The 22112-nt window shown below is 53.2% G+C and overlaps 1 protein-coding gene and 1 non-coding gene across 2 annotated transcripts; both read left to right on the forward strand.

Moving 5' to 3' along the window:
* The first annotated feature begins 1539 nt into the window (after positions 1-1539).
* On the forward strand, positions 1540-15796 carry AARS2 (alanyl-tRNA synthetase 2, mitochondrial). Its single transcript, XM_012448773.2, has 22 exons — positions 1540-1782; positions 2610-2801; positions 3339-3484; positions 3712-3879; positions 4725-4869; positions 7738-7883; positions 8103-8211; positions 8598-8636; positions 8739-8850; positions 9343-9476; positions 9930-10074; positions 10310-10482; positions 10594-10707; positions 10804-10944; positions 11863-12000; positions 12115-12224; positions 12381-12489; positions 12787-12909; positions 13143-13253; positions 13871-13954; positions 14068-14178; positions 14625-15796. Exons 1-22 carry the CDS (start codon positions 1540-1542, stop codon positions 14787-14789), a joined length of 2958 nt encoding a protein of 985 aa, XP_012304196.2. The 3' UTR covers positions 14790-15796.
* A 6208-nt stretch (positions 15797-22004) lies between these two features.
* Positions 22005-22112, forward strand: LOC135268567 (small nucleolar RNA SNORD46). Its single transcript, XR_010336871.1, has one exon. It is a non-coding gene; the product is annotated as a small nucleolar RNA SNORD46 (small nucleolar RNA).

Here is a 22112-nt window from a genome sequence, read left to right on the forward strand (position 1 = left end):
AGGTTGGGAGTTCCAGACCAGCCTGACATGACATGGAGAAACCCCGTCTCCAACAAAAATGCAAAATTAGCCAGGCATGGTGGTGCATGCCTGTAATCCCAGCTACTTGGGAGGGTGAGGCAGGAGAATCACTTGAACCCGGGAGGTGGAGGTTGCAGTGAGCCGAGATTGTGTCATTGCACTCCAGCGTGGGCAACAAGAGCGAAATGACATCTCAAAAAATAAAATTAAAAAAAATCATCAGTCTCACAGAAATCCCCATCTGGCTTTAGCTTCCTGTTCCAGAAACACTGGAAAAACCAAAACAGGCCAAATGCACTTTCAAAACAGCACCTTTAATCTATGTGGGGAAGGGGAAGAAAAAGGGGATCATGGAATAGGCGCTGTCAGAATAAAAAATTGAGAATGTACTGTTACTACAGAAATTCAAGCCCAGTGTAGCTTCCCCAGAGAAACCATGTATCCAAAGACCCCAAATAATTTAACACACACAGAATGGTGGCTAAAAGAGACTACTTGGATGGCTAAGGTCTTCTCAGTTATTACACTGACCTCAGCTCTGGAACCTCTATTGAGTTTTAGCTTTAGCAAACTCTCTTCTCTCTTCCCAATGTGTTTAATTTCCCAAGCAACAGCATCAAGAGAAGCCCTGTGAGCACCCTGACTGCACCCACAAGGACCTGTTGGCTTCAGGGTCACAGCTGTTACTATGGAAAGACAGAAGTGAGAGGTAAGACAGGTGTATTTCTTACCCTAAAGCAAAACACACAAAACCTTAGGGCACTGGAAGGCTTAGAGAGTGAAATCTCTGCAGCTATCAGCCAACAGCTTCCTCCTGCCTTGATGACCTGGATTCTCTCTGATCCCCAGGCAAATGAGAAGACCAAATGTTAGGCAATTAATAATATAGCAAATGCTGTCTGGCTTCTCTGTTCTCCTATAGACTCCTGCTTCAAGGACAAAATGGCTGTGTGTGATGCCAAGGTCCAAGGGAACCGGCAAATGCCTAGAACAGTGCCTAGCACATACTAGGTCTTCAACTAATATTTGTTGAGTACCTCTTGAATGAATGCTGATATTCCCGTCACTCTCTGCCTTCTTCCCTCAGCCTGGAAAAACACACACAAAACACACACACACACACACACACACATACACACACACACGAAGTTGAATCCACACCTTTTAATTGCAACCCCATTTATAACTTTGCAAAACTAATAAGCACAACATCAATTACTGCTAGAATATAGATTTCAGTGGGTAGGGCATATTGTTAATTTTGTACCCTAAACGCCCAAAATAGTGCCTAGCACATAGTAAGCTCTCAATGAATATTTGTTTAATGCAGAATGAATTTAGAGCCTACTACGTGTCAGGCGCTGTGCTGGACCGACTTCTGCTAGCGACCCAATCTCTTTCACCCAGGCGGCAGAGGCTGCCCCAGAGTCCTCCTACCGCCAGGGGCCGCTGTAGGAAACGCCTGGCTTCCTTCCCTCGTCACTCTTTGACCCTGTAAAGTCACTGCCCGGAGCTAAGATGGCGACGTCGGTGGCAGCTGCAGCCCGGAGGCTGCGGCGGGCCATTCGAAGGTCGCCCGCATGGCAGGGCCCCAGCCATCGGCCGCTCTCATCAGAGCCCGCTGCAGTCCAGGCCTCGGCGGTGAGGACTGCCTTTCTGAACTTCTTTCGGGACCGCCATGGCCACCGACTGGTACCGTCCGCCTCTGTGCGGCCCCGCGGCGACCCCAGTTTGCTTTTCGTCAATGCGGGCATGAACCAGGTGAGGGCCGAACCATACCGGTAGGGGGCGGAGTTTGTGAGTTTTCCAGTGAGAAAGACGCTGCAGGATTGGGTAAAAGAAGCAAGAGGCGGAATTCATAGTTTTTGGGGGAACGAGGACGGTGCTTGGTTGGGTAAAGTGATTAAGGGACGGCGCTCAGAGTATAGGGAGGGTTAGGGGAGGGCTTGAGCGGGGAATTTATGGATGGGGATTATTAGGTCCAGAAATGGCTGGTGTGGAATCCCGTTGGGGCAGATTGGTGGGGGAAGTCTGATTTCATTTATTCGTTCGTTAAATAAAGATAATGCTTTCATTAAATGTTTATTGAGCGCCTATTGTGTGCTGAGTACTATTCTCTAAACTTTTGATTTTTATCAATCACTCACCCTTTCTAGACTTCATTGTCCTCATCTGTAAAATAGGAGCGGCATAGGTTAACCTTAGAGGCTGTCTGGGATCCCTACTAAATGAGTCTCAGTTTTGTACCCTGAAGTTATTGGGTGTGGTTGAAGAAGCTGGGAAGGAGGATGCCACCTTTCAGTGCCCTGTTTCCACTCCCAACACATCCCTCCTTCTTTTACCTTGCCTATTTTACTAGCAGAGGGTCTCTGGTCCATGATTTATTTACCTCTTCCCTGCTCCCCACACACCAGAGATGGCTGTCCCCAGGGTCCCAGGTTGTCCTCCTAGACTAAGATTACACTGCACTTTCAGGGGCACAGTCAGCCTTCGGTCTGAACAGGCATCCCTATCCCCACTCCCCACCTTTCTCTTCTACTGAGAAATTGGGAAATCCCTCTCCCCCTCCCCACTTCTTGTGCTTCCAGTTCAAGCCCATTTTTCTGGGCACCGTGGATCCACGAAGTGAGATGGCAGGCTTCCGACGTGTGGCAAACAGCCAGAAATGTGTGAGAGCTGGAGGACACCATAACGACCTGGAAGATGTGGGCCAAGACCTTTCCCATCACACCTTCTTTGAAATGCTTGGCAATTGGGCCTTTGGGGGTGAATATTTTAAGGTGAGTCTCTGGGGAGCAGTGGTCAGCCAAGAAGGGAGTCAAAGTTCATCCTGTTTCCATTGTACTGTCTGCTTAGGCAGGGCCTCATACCAGATCTGGAGGCAAAGTGCTAGTTGAGCAGGTGTAACAGGAATTACCTCACTTCCCTGATTCGATTATAAGCCCCTTGAGGGCAGAGACTGTGCTTCCTGCCTAATGGCTACTCAAAAGTTGTTGTTTGAATAAATGATCAAACAGCAATGCTAAGGTACTTACTGGAGTTAGAGATCACCCCAGACTACAGTAGGCAGAGAATTTCATGTGAAAATGGGACTTGTTCTGGAACTTGAAAGAAGATAGGATGTAGAAGATGGGGGAAGCTTTCTGGGCAGGAAAACACTCAGGCAGTAATGGTTCATGGCTTATTCTGGGAACAAGATGGCAGCAGAAATGCTCTTGTCTTAAGCCGAGGGCTAAACACATGTGGCTTGATGACTTCAGTGTGGTCTCCCTCTCACCCATCTTCCTTTCCCCACCCCATGCTGGTTTCTGCTGCAGGAGGAGGCTTGTAGCATGGCCTGGGAACTGCTGACTCAGGTCTATAGGATCCCTGAGGAAAGACTCTGGGTCTCCTACTTTGATGGTGACCCCAAGGCAGGGCTGGACCCAGACCTGGAGACCAGGGACATCTGGCTGAGCTTAGGGTAAGTCAACCCCTCCTTATGTTCATTCCTGGAGGGCAGGAGGACTGGAAAATGGTGACTACCAGTGCCAATCCTCAGAGTCTCAGCATATCATTCCAGGATACTGTGGTGTCAGCCCTGTTCCTCCTCTTGCTGAGCTGCGACTTGAGGGAGGGGCTCTCGTGACAGAGAGGGTCCCAGCTTCTGGGTCTGTCTGTCTCCCACCACTCACCTGCCTTTCTCCCCAGGGTGCCTGCTAGCCGTGTGCTTTCCTATGGACCCCAAGAGAACTTCTGGGAGATGGGGGATACTGGCCCTTGTGGGCCCTGTACTGAGATCCACTATGACCTTGCTGGTGGGGTGGGAGCCCCCCAGCTGGTAGAGCTTTGGAATCTGGTCTTCATGCAACACAACAGGTAATGGGGTGCTGAAGCACAGCGAGAATCCTTGGCTAGAAGCGGAAAAGGTGGCAATTAGGAGACTTTGATCAGTTTCATATGAAAACAAACACATAAATGGTGCTTACCGTATGCCAGGCACAATTCTCAACACTTTATAGATAAGAACTGATTTAGGCCGGGCACGGTGGCTCAAGCCTGTAATCCCAGCACTTTGGGAGGCCGAGGTGGATGGATCACGAGGTCAAGAGATCGAGACCATCCTGGTCAACATGGTGAAACCCCATCTCTACTAATACAAAAAATTAGCTGGGCGTAGTGGCGCGTGCCTGTAATCCCAGCTACTCAGGAGGCTGAGGCAGGAGAATTGCCTGAACCCAGGAGGCGGAGGTTGCGGTGAGCCGAGATCGCGCCATTGCACTTCAGCCTGGGTAACGAGCGAAACTCTGTCTCAAAAAAAAAAAAAAAAAAAAAAAAAGAACTGATTTAATCCTAGTCCTTGCCTGTGGCAGTTTAAACAAGTCACCACTAGTGTCTGGCCTCTTATCGTATGATGTAGTTGAATTTAATGATCTTAGATTTTCTTCTAGCCTTGACATGTCTTTCTAAGGGCAAAGAATTCTGTCCTAAGATGGGATGTCAGGTGCCTAGGCAAGGGCTCAAGCAGAGGTGAGAGTGGAAATAGCCCTGTATGAGAAAGGACAGGACCCAAGGCCATATCATCTGCTATTGCTGGGTGGCGGGGGAAGATACTGCTTGTCTGGTTCCTCCCACTGTCAGCCCTCTTGGGCCCCCTCCTTCTCTACTCCTCTTGGGCATGTAATCCTGGGTGGGGCCTCACCTTGCACACCTTCCCTGGCCAGAGAGGCAGATGGAAGCCTGCAACCCCTGCCCCAGCGGCATGTGGACACAGGAATGGGCCTGGAAAGGCTGGTGGCTGTGCTGCAGGGCAAACACTCCACCTACGACACTGACCTCTTTTCCCCGCTGCTCAGCGCCATACACCAGGTGAGTGCCTCTTCCCTTCCAGAAGCCCTCCAACCTGCTCTTCACAGCCCCCAGCTCCATTGCTCTCCATCTTTGTTGAGAACTCAGAATGTTCTCAGCATCTGAGGACAATAACCAACCAAGAATTCCAAGATGTCACGCAAGACACTAGGATTCATTACTTATTACCTGATGTTGCTCCTGACTCCTTCTTTCATTTAAAATATGTGTTGAGTGGCTCCTTTGTGTTAAGTCTTTTGTGCTTGGTACAGAAGACACAGCAGTAAACAGAAAAGAGATCATGAAGATTACATGCTAGCATGAGAGATAGACAATAAATGTGTTAAAGCACAAGGTTATAGCTTACAGATTGTGAACAGGCAGTAAAGACGGGTGAAAGTAACTAGGAGGAAGGAGGGTGCAGAGGAATTTTAGCTAAGGTGTTTGGGGAAGGTTCACCAAGAAGGTGACCTTTGAGTTGAGCCCCAACAGAAGAGGAGCCACAGGAAGCTCTTTCCAGGCAGAGGGGACAGCAGGTATCAAGGGCCTTAGTACTGATGGATTGGATGGGGAGGGGAAAGATAAATCAAGATGGCTCCCCGGCTATTGACTTGAGTAACAAAGTGAATGGCATGACTGTTTATTGAGATGAAGCTTGGGGAAGAGTGGGGTTTGGAGCTAGGTCAATCAAGCTCCCTGCTTTGGAGCATTTTCATGTGTGTGTAGCTTATACCCTCCCTCCTTTCCCCCCAAGAAAGGGCTTGACATGTGCCAAGAACAAAAGGTGGCCAGCTGGCTAAAGGAGAATCCCATGGGATACAGTAGGAACATGTGTCAGTTAGCTTTTGCTGTATAACAAACCACCCTAATGCTCTGTGGCTTAACCGACAACCATTTATTTGCCCCCTTAGTCTGCAGGCTAGCAGTTTAGGCTGGGCTTTCTTTGGGTCTTGTGTGAGCTCATCCATCTATGGTCAGCTGAGAGGCAGCTCCTCTTCTGGGGACTGGCTGGCTGTCAGTTTAGGGGCAGTCGGGGTGACTGGGCCATGTGTCTGTCATCACCTAGCTGGCTAGTCTGGGCTTGTCCACATCACAGCTCAGCAAGATTCCAAGACAGAGATCAGACACATAGACTCAGAACAATGTTATTTCTACCATATTCTATGGGCCAAAGCAAGTCACAAAGCCAGCACAGATTCAGGAGATGGAGAAATAGATTCTGTCTCTTGATGGGAAACAGCTGTGAAGTCCCATTTTAAAGTGGCATATGCATAGGAAAGGGCCATTTTTGCGAACAGTCTACTACAGAGAAGAAGGCAAAGTCCAGTCTTGTGGGCCTTAAAGTCCAAAGTGGTGCTTTGATTCTCAGAGTGGCCGAGAAGGGTTCTTAGGGCCAGGTGCGGTGGCTCACGCCTATCATCCCAGCACTTGGGGAGGCTGAGGGAGGCGGATCACTTGAGGTCAGGACCAGCCTGGCCAACATGGCAAAACCCTGTCTCTACTAAAAAATAGAAAAACTAGCCAGGCATGATGGCACACACCTGTAGTCCCAGCCACTTGGGAGGCTGAGACAGGAGGAAATTGCTTGAACCTGGGAGATGGAGGTTGCAGTGAGCCGAGATTGTGCCACTGCACTCCAACCTGGGTGACAGAGTGAGACGTAGTCTCTAAATAAATAAATAAATAAATAATAGTGTGCATCAGGTCATGCCACTCCCAGCTGATAACTTTTTTTTTTTTTTTTGAGGCAGAGTCTTGCTCTGTTGCCCAGGCTGGAGTGCAGTGGCATGATCTCGGCTCACTGCTACTTCTGCCTCCTAGACTCAAGCTATTCTCCTGCCTCAGCCTCCTGAGTAGCTGGGATTACAGGTGTCCACAACCACCCCTGGCTAATTTTTGTATTTTTAGTAGAGATGGACTTTCACCATGTTGGCCAGGCTAGTCTCGAACTCCTGACCTAGGGTGATCCACCCACTTCAGCCTCCCAGAGTGTTGGGATTACAGGCATGAGCCACTGTACCTGGCCTGATGTACACTTTTGAAAGGCTACTCCTGTTGCTGTGTGGAGGATGAGCTGGAGGGAGATGAGAGCAGAAGCTGAGGAATCAGTTGGGAGGCTATTACCAGTCCAGGCAAAGATCACAGGGCATGGCTTCAGCTAACATCAGTGGAAGTAGAGACAGATTGATTTGAGAGATCTCACGGAGGTTGAAGCAAAAGGACCCACTGATGGACTGGATGGGGAGGAGAAAGAAAAATCAAAGATGGCTCCCAGGCTGTTGACGAGCAACACAGTGAATGGCATGACTATTTACTGAGATGAAACTTGGAGAAGAGAGAGGTTTGGAGCTAGGTGAACAAGCTCCCTGCCTTGGATCACTTCCATGTGTATGTAGCTTACGCCCTCCCTCCCTGCCCACCCCCACAAAAGATGGGAGAGGCGAGAACAGGTAGTGGAAAGCACCTGGAGTCCAACAGGCCTGGCTAAGATCTCAGATCTGCTCCTTGTGAGCTGGGTAGCCTGTATCACCGAGTTCCTCTGAGCCTCAGCTTCCTCTTCTTTAAAGCAAGGATACTGATACCTCCTGGAACAGGCTGTTTTGATGATTAGAGGTCATGTTGTTCAAGCACTCACCCAGTTCTGCTAGTAGAAATTCAGTAAGTGATCGCAGATATGATCACTTGTAGCACCAAACATGAGCCCCATGAGGACAGGGCCTGGCTCCTGTTTATCCATAAGGCTTCTCAGCCCATGACTGGACTGGCAAGGGCATTCTGGATGTGGTTGGCTTTAGGGCTGAGGGCAGGTGCTCTGGAAGTGATAAAGAGCACCCACCTGGGCCAGGTCAGGCAGGGCCACTGGCTGACTCTTTCTCTCCTGCTTTCCAGGGCTGCAGGGTACCCCCTTACTTGGGCCGGGTAGGGGTGGCAGATGAGGGGCGCACAGACACAGCGTACCGCGTGGTAGCTGACCACATCCGCACACTCGGCATCTGCATCGCTGATGGCATCTTCCCTGGGATGTCAGGTGCCCCGTGAGTCTGGAAGGGCTACAGAGAGGACAAGGGCTGCTGGGGGTCACAGGTGGAGGAGGGAAGGAAGAGGAGAGGTGGGTCTGGTTGAGCCAGTAGGAGGAATGGGGAGAGGGAGAGCTTTGGGGTGGGAGCACACACTGTGGACCGTATTCTTCCCACTCCCCATATTGCTGACCATCAGCTGCTGGGAGTACATGTCTGAGCTCTGAACCCCTTTAGGTTGGTTCTTCGTCGGATCCTCCGTCGAGCTGTGCGTTTCTCCACAGAGATCTTAAAAGCACCACCTGGCTTCCTAGGCAGCCTGGTGCCTGTAGTGGTGGAGACATTGGTAAGGGGAGAGCTGCTTCTCCACTCTGGGCCTTCCTGGGCACTTGGGGAGCCTATCACTGAGCCTAGACAGTGCCCCCAGGCACCAGCCTAGCCTGGATGCCCAGGGGTCCCCACCCTAAATGCCTAGCCCAGCATCCTATCAGCAAGCTAAGAAAGCTGTCCTTGCTTACAAGAAGCAGGGAGACAAGCAGGCTCCTTGCTCAAACTGCTGAGCCTTTGACCTTAGGACCCCTTCTGCCACCCTACAGGGAAAGCAGTTCCCCATTTGAGACCCTCTCCCAGCCCTCAGTGTGTCTGACGCCAGGGCAGGTGTCCTTAGGGAGGCCCAGGGTGGAGAGGCGGGGGTGGGTTGGTTGCCTTTCACACCTTCTCCACCTCCCCCAGGGAGATGCTTATCCAGAACTGCAAAGGAACTCAGCCCAGGTACTGGATTTGGATGGGAGTGAAAGGGGCTGATGGGAGAGATATGGAGAGAGACCCTCCCTCCAGGGAGACCCAGCTCCACTTCTGCTCTGCCTGGTTCAGATAGCCAACCTGGTGTCAGAGGATGAGGCAGCCTTCCTGGCCTCCCTGCAGCGGGGTCGGCGGATCATTGATCGAACTCTGAGGAGCCTGGGGCCTTCAGATATGTTCCCTGGTGAGTGGGGTACTTAGCCCCTGCACAAGGGGCTCACTGAGACTCACCAGGGTGGGCAGAGGAGGGGGCTCTAGGCCAGCCCCATGCCTCATGTCCACCCCCTACCTCAGCCCGATGTTCCTCTCTTCCTGGACTCTCCTTCCATACCCAGACCCCTCTGCAGCAGGAACACCACCCTGCCTCTCCCCCATCCACACTGCCCAGCTAGCCCTGCCTCCTGCTTTCCTAGGTTGGCTTAATGCACAGACAGCTTCCCTCCTCCTTTGAAATGACGTGTGCCCAGGGAGTATCCTAGACTAGCTCCAGCTCTGGCCTTGATGCATGAAGCCTGAATGTGCCCCCTCTCCTGAGGCTATGCAGTATGGAGGGGGTATTAATTTGTGTTTGGCATCTGGTGGCTTCTGCAAGGTTAGAAAGGCCCTGGCCTTATTTTCTCCCCTTCTTTGTCTTATCCCTCCCCTCCTCAACATTTTTTGTCTTCCTTTCTCAAAGCTGAAGTGGCCTGGTCCTTGTCACTGGCTGGAGACCTGGGGCTTCCCTTGGACCTGGTAGAGCTGATGCTGGAGGAGAAAGGGGTGCAGCTGGACTCTGCTGGGCTGGAACGGTTCGCCCAGGAGGAAGCTCAGGTACAAGCTATGCCACCCCCATGCTGAGTTCTGTTGGGACATCCCCAGCCCTGAGCTCCTGGGGGAAGAGCTGCTGCTATTGTGAGGAATCAAGAGGCTGAGACAGGACCTGTCCTCTCACCTGGGAGATTTCTAAAACCTCAGGCCACAACCTGCAGAGAGCAACACTAGCCAATGTGCTAAACACAGGAGCAGAAGCTAGCACAGCTTCCTGGAGAGGGGCCCTCCAGGGGCAGCGGTGGGCAGGGAGGCCTGATCCTGAGGAACCCACACGATGGTTCACCGACCAGCCCAGGGGCTCTACCAGCCAGCCAAGCCCTGAGTACTTATCCGAGAAGGGCTGCAGCATCCTCAGCTGTGCGGCAGGGACAGGGCTGTGCGCGGCTGAAGTCCCATGCAGCCCTGTGACATGCATTCTCCATGTACCTCTTCGGTGACATGCCCATCCTGTAGCACCGGGCACAGCAGGCTGAGCCAGTTCAGAAGCAGGGATTGTGGCTTGATGTCCATGCGCTGGGGGAGCTGCAGCGCCGAGGAGTGCCCCCAACTGACGACAGCCCCAAATATGACTACTCCTTGCAACCCAACGGAGGTTATGGTGAGAGCCTGAACTGAGGCGTGTGGCCACAAGCTTGCCTGACCATGACCAGGAAGAATGTCCAAGATGGTTGCTGCTAGCCCCTGTGCATTCCCCAGTATGACCACCAGGGGTCTCTGTGGCCCCCAGCTGGAAGCACCCCCGCCAGTGGGATGCCTGTTGTCCCCAACACACAGACCCACCTCCAGGTCCCCAGCCCCTGTCCAGCACTAATAGCCATTCTGTGCCCTGGCAGAGTTTGGTACCTGTGAGGCCCAGGTGTTGCAGCTGTATACAGAGGATGGGACAGCAGTGGCCTCCGTGGGGAAAGGCCAGCGCTGTGGCCTCCTCTTGGATAAGACCAACTTCTACGCAGAACAGGGGGGCCAGGCTTCAGACCAAGGCTACCTGGTGCGGGCAGGGCAAGAGGTGAGTCCCCTCCACAACCCAGGCTAGTTTCTGTGGGAGGCAGACCCAAGCCGGGGTGGGAGTCGAGGGGAGGGAAAGACTACAGGCACCTTGACCCCTCCCCTCCCCCAGGATGTGCTGTTCCCAGTAGCCCGGGCCCAGGTCTGTGGGGGTTTCATTCTGCATGAGGCAGTAGCCCCTGAGTGCCTGCAGATAGGGGACCAGGTGCAGCTGCATGTGGATAAGGTAAGGATCTTCCCTGACTTCCCAATACCCTGCAGCCCCTTCACTCTCCCCACCCCCTGCCCTCACCCAGGATGCTGGGTGACAAAAGTGTTTCAGGCCTGGCGTCTGGGCTGCATGGAGAAGCACACGGCCACCCACCTGCTGAACTGGGCACTGCGGCAGACCCTGGGCCCTGGCACAGAGCAGCAGGGCTCCCATCTCAATCCTGAGCGGCTGCGCTTCGATGTGGCCACCCAGGTGAGCCCGGCACAGAAAGACAGGCTTCATGTGAGGTGAGGTGACAGGCTTAAAGAAAGACAGCCTGCTGTAAGCGGGTTGACCAATCTAAGGACCTAGGCTCTAGACCCAGCATGGCCACCCAGTCACTATGGAACCCTGGGCAAGTCCCTTCCCCTTGGGCTCTTCCAGCAACAGTGAGGAGTCAGGCTACAGGGTGTCTGGGGCCTTGCCCAGCTCTGATGTTGTGGGATTCTATGTTTTTTTGTTTGTTTCTTTTTTTGTTTGTTTTTTTTTTTAAGACGGGGTTTCACCATGTTGGTCTGGCTGGTCTTGAACTCCCAACCTCAGGTGATCCGCCCGCCTTGGCCTCCAAAGTGCTTGGATTACAGGCGTGACCCACCATGCCTGGCTGTTGTGGGATTCTAAAGAGCCTCCAGCAGGGGCCCTCCCTTCACCTCCAGCCGCGCCCCTTCCTTGTTTCTGCTGTCACCCAAGCCATTCTTGCTCAAACTGGGCTGCCCTCTCTGCTGCCACCCTGTCTCCCTGCCCAACTTGCACATCTGGCTCAAATCCTTTCTCCAGGAAGCACTTGCTGGCTAATCCCCATTCCACCTGCTTATTCCCTGCCCCTGCATCCCCCAATCCTGTAGTTCCCTCTTCCATTGAGCTGCCCCTTGTAAGCTCCTTGTGGATACAGCCTCCTTTTTCTGTGTCTTCATCAACTTCTGGTGCCTAGTGAAAGGCCTGGAGCTTCCAATAGACCCAACTTCCAGATAGCTTTCTAAGGAAAAGAATTGTCTGCTCAACCTGTTATGTGCTAGCCACTATTCTAGAACCTGGGGATAGCTCAGTGGACACCGACGATGTTTTAATGCATCAGTTACAGGTAAGGGGTGACTGCCTGTTGGTCTTTCCATTTCCTCCCCACCCCTCCAGACCCCATTGACCCCAGAGCAGCTCCGAGCAGTGGAGAACACTGTGCAGGAGGCCGTGGGGCAGGATAAGACCGTGTACATGGAGGAGGTGGCCTTGGCGCTCACTGCCCAGGTCCCTGGCCTGCGCTCTCTGGATGAGGTGAGTTGGGGAAACCCTTTTGGTGGAGATCAGGGGCCTCTTTCAGGCATACTAGGAGGCTTTATCCTTCTCCTTTGGCAGCTAATGAGCCTGTCTGTCCCCTCTTGACCTCAGGTTTACCCAGACCCTGTGCGAGTGGTGTCAGTGGGGGTGCCCGTGGCCCATGCATTGGACCCGGCATCCCAAGCCGCACTGCAGACCTCTGTGGAGCTATGCTGTGGGACGTGAGTCACCGCTTTGTGCTGCCTGGCCCAGGGGTCCTGGGTCCTTGCCCTTCCTTGGTCTTCGGAGCCATCAGCCCTTGATGGGTGATACTTTCTGGCTTCTCCCTTCTCTCCTGTCATCCTCCCTGACTTTCTGCTCCCTCCTTCCTCCCATAGGCACCTGTTACGTACAGGGGCTGTAGGGGACCTGGTTATCATCGGGGAGCGCCAGCTTTCCAAAGGCACCACCCGCCTGCTGGCTGTCACGGGGGAGCAGGCCCAGCAGGTCAGCATGCCAGTAGGCTTGGGACTTCTGGGTTGAGTGGATGCAAGGGACACATGCAGGTGACATGCTCAGGCTCAGGGGTGCCCAGCAGCAGAGCCAGTGTTCATACGTGCATACCAATGTGGCCATACCAGCTGTTGGCAGCTGGCATCTGTTTTAATTATTTGGTGCTGGTGCCTTGATTGGTCCTGATTGTTAAATCTAATTTGTCCTTTACCAGTAATGAGTTGAGAGGCCTTGTCCTGGGGAGATGAATGTCAGCCTGGCGGCCCTGACCCTCCTGTTCCCTCCTGGCAGGCCCGAGAGCTAGGCCAGAGCCTGGCCCAGGAAGTGAAAGCAGCCACTGAGCGGCTGAGTCAAGGGAGCCGGGATGGGGTGGAGGCACATCGGCTATCCAAGGACATAGGACGACTCATTGAAGTGAGGGCCACGCCTACCATGGAGCTGTTCCCCAACCTCTCCTGGCCCTGTTTCCCCCTGCCCCCATGCCTCACTGGACCCCTCCAGACTCTCCCCAGCTCTCCAGTCGGGTTGGGCTCCAGCTGGCCCAGATGTTTGTCCGCAGGGTGGGTGGCTTCCCTGGCCCTGCGGGTCCCTACCTCAGAGACTATGGCTCAGGAAGGGCAGGGGTGATGTACTGCTTCTGGCCATAGGCTGTGGATACTTCTGTGATGCCCCAGTGGCAGCGGCGGGAGCTGCTGGCCACACTGAAGATGCTGCAGCGGCGTGCCAACACTGCCATCCGTAAGCTGGAGATGGGGCAGGTGAGAGGAGGTTTCGCTGTATCCTTGTGCCCAGAGATGCTCCAGCACATATACTGAGAAGTCTCAAGGGCTGGGGCATGGGGTGAGTCAGAGGCTGTGCAAGGACATGGGGATGGGGTGGTGGCAGCTTCTTCCTTCTCCTGCCAGCTGGGAACCATCACCCAGGCCATTCCCCTACTTCTCTCTCTGTCAAACTGTGTTTCTCCCCCAACTCCCAAGTCTGGCTCAGACCTCTCTCCCCACCCCGGGAAGCCTGCTGACTTGATTAGTGCCATTCAGCCCCAATTGCACCTTCACTGTGGATCCCCCTTCCTCCCACCCACTCCTGGTCCATCTGTACTCTGACCTTCCTCCTTTCACCTTCAGCGACCTATTTGTAGGGGCCTGGAGCTATGATGAAAGGGAAGTGGCAAGGGAGGTGAGGAAGGACACGTGTGGGACCCAAAAAGGAGGCCACCCTAGGCAGAGTTTCTGCCACCTCTGCTTAGAGCTGATGACCTTTAGGGTGGGTGGGGGAAGCAGGGGATTGCTCAGCTGAGGCTCAGTTCAGGAGTGGGGGATAATTGGAAACCTGCCTCTCAGCCTGACCCCTCTTGCTGGTCCTTCCTGCCCCATAGGCTGCAAAGAAAACCCAGGAGCTGCTGGAGCGGCACTCAAAGGGGCCTCTGATTGTGGACACAGTCTCTGCTGAGTCCCTCTCAGTGAGTGCTGGCCAAGCGGGGCTGCCCCAGGGTCTGGGGAGGGCACAGTCCTGACCAGGGGGTAGCTGGGGTCTGGGAAGCTATGGGCTCACCATCTGCCTTTCATGGCCCAGGTGCTGGTGAAGGTCGTACGGCAGCTGTGTGAGCAGGCCCCCAATACGTCTGTGCTCCTACTCAGCCCCCAGCCTGTGGGGAAGGTGTTGTGTGCCTGTCGGGTGGCCCAGGTGAGGGAAGTGGGAGAGCAGCCCACCACCCCCTTAATACCCATCCTGGTCTGGCTCTCTGATTTTACACCTTTAATTCTCCCAGACAAAGGGGCCAAGGCTGGGTGGAGGTATCTATGAGCATATTCCAGGACAGAGATAGGGGAATCTCCTTGTTCCTAAAAACAGCCCTCCCCACCCCAGAAAGCACCGAGAGATTCCTTAATTACCAACCCCTCCCAGGCCTCACATCCCTTGTAAACAAGTAGCAGATGTTCACGTTCATAAACCTCCCCACACACATTTCCAGCCCAACCCTTCTCCTGCTTGTCAGCCAACCCCCCCACCATGTGCTCAGCTGGGAAGGGGGTGCTGATCACCTTCAGCTCCGCTGTTGAGGGTACCTTGAGTGGATGCTGGCAGGGAGGGCCACTCTGCATCACTTCCCCTTCTGATTCTGTTCCTAGGGTGCCACGCCCACCTTCACAGCCGAGGCCTGGGCACTGGCAGTGTGCAGCCACATGGGGGGCAAGGCCTGGGGCTCGAGAGTGGTGGCCCAAGGCACTGGAAGCACTGCTGACCTGGAAGCTGCCCTCAGCACAGCCCGAGCCTATGCCCTCAACCAGCTCTGACCCAGGCCCACCCAGGGACCCGCATGGACTAAAGGCAAGGCCAGGAGCCCTGAAGGAGCCAGCAGAACTCCCCACAGGCTGAAGCAAGGACTAGAGACGAGGCCAGCAGCTGAGCCGAAGAGGACCACGTGGACCAGGCCCTGCATGACACAAGAAGATAAGGGCTAGGGAAGGCAGAAGTGGGCCCAGAGACACACACCCCCTTGGTGAATGAGAAGACATATGGTTGTGATTGCACATTAGAAATTATTGCACAGAGGATAGGAAGCTCCAGAAGGTTCTATTACTTTGAAAAAGAACAGTGTTTCCCCTCCCAGCAACCTGGTATGGGTGCCCTAACACCAGTCTGAACTCACACTATCTGAAAGGCCACCCGGGATCCAAATCGGGCCATCCTCATTGCCATGAGTGCTCAGACAGGCTCTGCATGCCTGGCAATGGTGGGCACCAACAAAGGGCTCCCTGGCTACCGGGAAGATACAGAATCATCCTGTGAAAATCATTTCAGCAGTGCAGACCCTCTTTACTGTCACTTCTTTCATTAACAGTGACCTCGGCCAGGCGCGGTGTCTCACACCTGTAATCCCAGCACTTTGGGAGGCCAGGGCAGGTGGATTTCCTGAGCTCAGTAGTTTGAAACCAGCCTGGGCAACACAGTGAAACCCCATCTCTACTAAAATACAAAAAATTAGCCGGGCGTGGAACTACAACCATGTGCCTATAGTTCCAGCTAGTCAAGAGGCTGAGGCAGGAGAATTGCTTGAACCCAGGAGGCGGAGGTTGCAGTGAGCTGAGATCACACCACTGTACTCCAGCATGGACAACAGAGCAAGACTGTCTCAAAAAAAAAAAAAAAAAAAAAAAACCTCTAATTTAAATTGGGCCCTGCTGATTTGTTGATAACTTGAGCAACTGAGAATGTTTCAAGCACTAAACTAACGATTCCTTCCTTCATGGAGTCTGCTTCTTATGGAGGAAACAGGCAATAAAGCGAAATACAAGGGTCAGGCTTTGTTGCTCACAACTACAATCTTGGCATTTTGGGAGGCTGAGGTTGGAGGATCGCTTGAGGCCAGAAGTGCTAGAACAGCCTGCACAAACACAGCAAGACCCTGTCTCTAAAAAAGAAAATTGTGATCTTTCTGCCTCAGCCTCCCAAGTAGCTGAGATTACCCACACCTTAGTCCCAGCTACTTGGGAGGCTGAGAGGGGAAAATCACTTTAGCCCAGGAGTTCAAGGCTGCAGTGAGCTATGATTGCACCACTGCACTCCAGTCTGGGCAACAAGAGTGAGACCTTGTGTCAGACGGTGATGAGGTCGGGGGGGAAAATACAGATTGGGGATGAGGAGTGTGGATGGTGTTACCTCCCTCACCAAGAGGCAGCATGTAAGCAGGGAACTGGGAGGTGAGAGTGTGTGCCATGTGGAAATCTAAGGGAAAAGCATTCCAGGCTGAGGGAACAGCCAATTCGGAGACTGTGAGGCCGCCAGTGCCACTGAGCAGTCAGCTGGGATAGGAGCCGGTGATGAGGTTGGAGAGCGGGGTCAGACAAGCAATATGCTGATTAAAACAAGTTGTATAGCACCTGCCTCAAGCCTGAGCTGAAGCTGAAAATTGGCAGCTCAAAGCAAGAGGAAGCCAAGAGATAGAGGGGAGGCCTCCTTCCCTACCAGAATGAGTCCACCTCAGACAGCCAGACGTTGGACCTCTGCCTCTGTTCCTAGATCTCTGTTGCTAGATGCAGGAAAAGGCCTCAGGGGACCCATCTTCCAATCAAGGGCTCCCTGGCTACCAAGTTCTGTCTAGCAAAAATTATTCGAGCAGCGTGAGCCCGCCTGGTATCATTTTCTGCACAGTTTCTCATTCTAATTAAGGCACCGATGATTTGCCGGTAAGGCACCGGTGAGGGCTTGAAAGGACCCAATGCCGGTGCCTGGCCCCTGGCTGCTTGCAAAGCTTTGCCTCAGCATCCTGGCCACTGGAGCAGTAGCTACTGTTCGGCAGTGCTCACCACAGGCCCAGCTCCAAGCTCCGCGGGCGCCAAGATGAGTTGTAGCACCCCTGATTTATTGATGAGTTAACAGAGCTTCGAGGTATTCGTCCAGGTTAACCAACTAAGTCCTCAGCAGAACTGAAATCAAAGCTACCCTTTGAAACCCCCACCTCCTTGGCTGCCTCTCCCTTCCTGAAAGCCAGTTTCTTTTTTTTACTAGCCATCCCTCTGAAGTCTGTCCCTCTTGCCCTCCAAGAGGTCAGGGGTCCCCACCACATCCTGTCGCGCCAGGGCCGGAAGGGGGTTTGGCACAGGACATGGGCTATGTGAAGGAGCACCGTGTTGGCCTTCCTGCGTCTAGTGCCAGACATCAGCTGGGAGAAAGGTGGAAGGTGCCCTCCCGCAGGGCCTAAGGTCACCAGGAGGCCTCAGGGGAGTTCCATTGACTTCTACAGGTGCCCGGGAGATGGTCCGTCCACCCTTATCTTCCACAGACGCTTTTCCTGGACCAACTCCCCACCCCCAGCTCCCTATCCATTGCCACACAAAAGCTACCAAGAGAGCACGAGCACTCTAGGCCAGCAGCCCTGCCCGGGGTCTCCCACCTCCAGCCCCTTTAGAAAGCCCACCCGTTCCTAGACACGTCCCACGGAAACACAGGGCATAGCGCAAGGCCACAGTCCCACGACCCCCAAAGCGGCCGCTTCCACTGAACCTTCCCGAGGCAGGGCCTGGGCGCCCTGCGCGCGAATGAGCCGCGTGCCGGGTGCGCAGCGACAGCCGAGGAAGCAGCAGCGCCCCCTCCTCCGAGGCGCGGCGCGCTCGCCCTCCCCGCCTGGCCCGCCCCTAGCGACGCGGGGCGTCCCCAACGACAGCGACCGGCACCGGCTCGCGGGACTTTGCGTGAGGCCAGCGCCCGGGCTCCCGGAGCGGGTGAGGGCCTCTGGGAGTGGGGACACCCAGCCCTGGTCTCCCTTATCGGGGTTCCCTCAGGCGGGCACGGCCTCGGAGCCCCTCCAGTGTCCTCGGTCACACCGGCCCGAAGCCTGCAGGCGGCCATTGCCTGGGTTCCATTTCCCGTGGAGGGGAAGAGCTAGTCCATACCCACGGGAGACCCCACGCTCTCCACGCGAGGACGTCCCGCGCCTCCTCCCCACCACAGTCACTGTCTGCAAACCGTGTGGCCCGGCGCTGGGGATCCGAGTGAGGAAGGGGAAGGATCGTGGGAAGGAAGGGGGGAAAGTGGGGCATCGGTAGGGCGTGATGGAGAGCGGTCCTAAGCCCTGGGGCCCCAGGCTTCTCCGAAAGGCAGTCCCGGTCCCCAGCACCCGAGGGCTGCAGTCCCTAGCGCGGGTCCAGAAGCTTCCGCATCTCCCTCCCTCCCACAGCACTGCCGGTTTCCCTGGGTTACCAAGGAGAAGCCAGCGCCTCTACACCCCAGGTAGGATGGGGGAGGGACCCCCTGGCCTTTGGAGCTGAGCTTCCCTGCTGGGGTGTCTGAACTGAAGGTAGGGAGGAGGGGTGGGGAGCAGAGAGGCTGGAGTCCCTTTTGAGACAGCAGACCTCAGTGGACAGGAGTTGGGAGGAGGCCAGCCCAAGGACCGTGGTCAGTGAACTGGCGGTTTCACCCAGCCCAAGTCCAAGCACTCACCGAGGCTCTGTTGGGGAAACTTTTTGCCCTTCCACAAATGGAATTCCCAACTTGGGAGTGACTTGCCCCAAAGTAAGACACCGTGGGCATGAAAGAGATGGAGGCGGGTGTAGACAAAAGCCCAGAGCCCTGAGGACAGAGGGGGCTCTCCTGCGGGGATCTGGGGTGGGAGCAGCTGAGAAGGCAGAGAAGGCAGGCAGAGCAGTGGGTGCAGAGCCAGCTCCTGGGGAAGTATCCCAGGCACAGAGGCGCTGTCGTCCCAAAGAGGGCTGGGTGTCTCCACTTTTTGGCTGAGAGGAAGGGAGGAGGGGACAGTTGAGGACCAGGACTGTGATGCACAAGAAGGTGAAAATGCTCCCCTACAGCATCTTCCTCGTATTCCCATTAGGGCGGAATAAGGAACTCCTGCCCAGAGTGGTTAGATTTATCTGGGGACCAGGGGAAGGATGGAGAAGGCCCGGACTTTCTGTGGAGGGAATGTGCCTGGGCGGGAGAGCGCCACTCTGCAGCACTCTGTTGGGCTCCTTCGGCCCTCCAAAGCATGCAGGCAATGGTCCAGCCTTGCAGAAGACTCCTGTGCCCAGCAGTGAACTGGGCGAGGGAACTTGGACTATTTAGGTCAGCACCAAGGGGGTAACCCTGGGCTCCATGCTGGTGAACAAGAGATCTCATGAGCTGGAGAAAGTGAGAGACCCACTGGAAAGTGCTGTGAGTGACTGAGTTGGGAGCAATTTATAAGCAACCCCAGCATCTGTCTAATGGAAGTAAGAGAGAGCATTAGACACACACAAACTAAACCTCAGCTTCTCCATTTACTAGCTAGTGACATTTAGTAAGTTACTTAAGCTTTCTAAGTTTCAGTTTCCTCATTTGTGAAATGGGGACAATAGTGTTAAATAATAATCCTCAATACATTTGAGAATTTGATAAAATTATGTTAGTAAGGCATCCAGCACCTTCATTATAACTTCTAACACGCATCTTGAGTGCTGGCTCTGGGCCCAGCACTATATGAAATGGCTCACACACATTAGCTCCTTAATCCTCTGGGCAATCCTATGAAATCGGTACTATTAAGTACTGTCCCCATGTTATAGATGAAGAAACTGAGGCAAGCAGGGACCTGCCCGAGGTTGCGCAGATAGTGTGGGGGCACAGTAGAGATTTGACTTGAGGCAGCACAAGTCCTGAGTACTTAGCCAGCTGCTGTCCTGCCTCCTGCTATGCACATGCTATTGAAGGCCTAGAGCTCTCAATAAATCGTAGCTATATATAGCCAAGGGTATGGTTCCTGGAACACCTGCCCACCAGATTCAAGCCATCAGAAATGAGGACAACCCTGGCCAAACTGGAGCATCTTGTCACTTTTCATTACCTGTGCTTGCGCATGGAGAGAGCAGTCCTTCACACCCTTTGAGTTATGTCCTGGTGTGGACGTCGTTCCCTGTATGTGATTTCAGGACCCTGGACCCTGGTCCTGAGGATACAGAGTAGGGGCCCAGGGGATGAGGACTGGCCTTTCCCTAGGGACTGTGGTCCCAGGTTAGAGACACAGCCATGTGAAGCCAAACAGGCTCGTGAGGCAGGCCCCAGAGAAGTGAAAGTCCACTGCATGTGTCCCACTCTCCCACTTTCCCCCTCTGAGAGCACAGCACACCCTTGGATGGGGACACCAGATGGTGGCACAAGATGTACCTACTCCTGGTGGCCCTGACCTCTCTGGAATGTCAGGATTCCTGCCCTGGAGAAGGACCGGAGTCTTGAACATGCTCCTAGTCTTCAAACTCTGGGATTCTCTGACTGACCCAACAGGCTTCCCAGGGAAAGAAAGCTCCAGAGAGGAAGGTGACCCTTCAGCCACCTCCAGGACTGCCCTCTGTGGGTGCCTGGGGACTATGTGCCCCAGGCCCCCAGCTATTGGGTATCCACCCATCCCTCCAGGCTCCTATGGAAGATAGTGCCACCTACTAGCACCCTCAGCTGCAGGCAGGTGACTGCCAGGCCAGACTAAGGCCAACCTGTGAAGCAGGCAGAGCTCTCTCAGCCTCCTGTCTTCTTCACTGTGCCCACTCCCCACCTTCTCTCCTCTCCATGGCTGTTCCCCTTGCCTCCTTTTTTTCCCCTCCCTCCTCCCTCACTTCCTTCCTTCCTTTCTTTTCTTTCTTTCCTTTCGAGACAGAGTTTTGCTTTTCTTGCCCAGGCTGGAGTGCACTGGCACAGTCTCAGCTCACTGCAACCTCTGCCTCCCAGGTCCAAGCAATTCTCCTGCCTCAGCCTCCCGAGTAGCTGGGATTATAGGCACACCACCATGCCTGGCTAATTTTCACGTGTTTAGTAGAGACAAGGGTTTCACCATGTTGATCAGGCTGGTCTCGAACTCCTGACCTCAGGTGATCCACCTACCTCAGCCTCCCAAAGTGCTGCAATTACAGGCATGAGCCACCACGCCTGGCCTCCCTTGCCCCCTTTCTAACTTTGCTTTTTGTATCTGAAACTCATTCACACTAAGGTGTAGAATATATATCTATATTATTCTAGAATATATATATTATTCTAGAATATATATCTATATTGTTCTAGAATATAGAATATTCTATATTATTGTATCTATATAGTATCTATGTTATTCTATATTATATATTCTATATATATTCTATATTATTATATTCTATATTATACATTCTATATGATTATACCTATATAATATATATCTATATTATTCTAGAATTATACATATATTCTAGAATAATATAGATATATATTCTACACCTTAGTGCGAATTACATATATAATACACATGACTATATGTTAGATATAATATGAGAATTATATATATTATTAATATATAATTAATATTAATATCTAATATATAGTCATGTGTATTATATATGTAATTTCTGCACACTTAAACTGTCAGAAACAATATATTACAACTTCTACCTTTTTTTTTCTTGAGATAGAGTCTTACTCTGTCGCCCAGGCTGGAGTGCGGTGGCCCAATCTCAGCTCACTGCAACCTCCACCTCCAAGGTTCAAGTAATTCTCCTACCTCAGCCTCCCAAGCAGCTGGGATTATAGGTGTCCACCACAATGCCCAGCTAATTTTTGCATTTTTAGTAGAGACGGAGTTTCACCATGTTGGTCAGGCTGATCTCGAACTCCTGACCTCAGGTGATCCGCCCAGCCCGGCCTCCCAAAATGCTGGGATTACAGGCATGAGCCACTACGCCCAGCCTACAACTTCAACTTTTTAAAAAGTTTGCTACATTAGGCCAGGCACAGTGGCTCACACCTATAATCCCAGCACTTTGAGAGGCTCAGGCAGGTGGATCACCTGAGGTCAGGAGTTCGAGACCAGCCTGACCAACATGGAGAAACCTCGTCTCTACTAAAAATACAAAATTAGCCAGGTGTGGTGGGGCATGCCTGTAATCCCAGCTACTCCAGAGACTGAGGCAGGGGAATCGCTTGAACCTGGGAGGCAGAGGTTGTGGTGAGCCGAGATTGCACCATTGCACTCCAGCCTGGGCAACAGGAGCGAAACTCCGTATTTAAAAAAAAAAAAAAAAGTTTAGGGTGATGAAAAAGAATCCTTAGGCATGGTTGTGGCTACCTTGGTCACTTGTGTGCCACTTGCCAATGCTAGGACATGTCATTAAAAAAAAAGTTTGCTACAT

This window comes from Aotus nancymaae, unplaced genomic scaffold (genome assembly GCF_030222135.1).
Source record: "Aotus nancymaae isolate 86718 unplaced genomic scaffold, 86718_ANA_hifiasm-v0.15.2.pri h1tg000040l, whole genome shotgun sequence".
NCBI classification, from domain to species: domain Eukaryota; kingdom Metazoa; phylum Chordata; class Mammalia; order Primates; family Aotidae; genus Aotus; species Aotus nancymaae.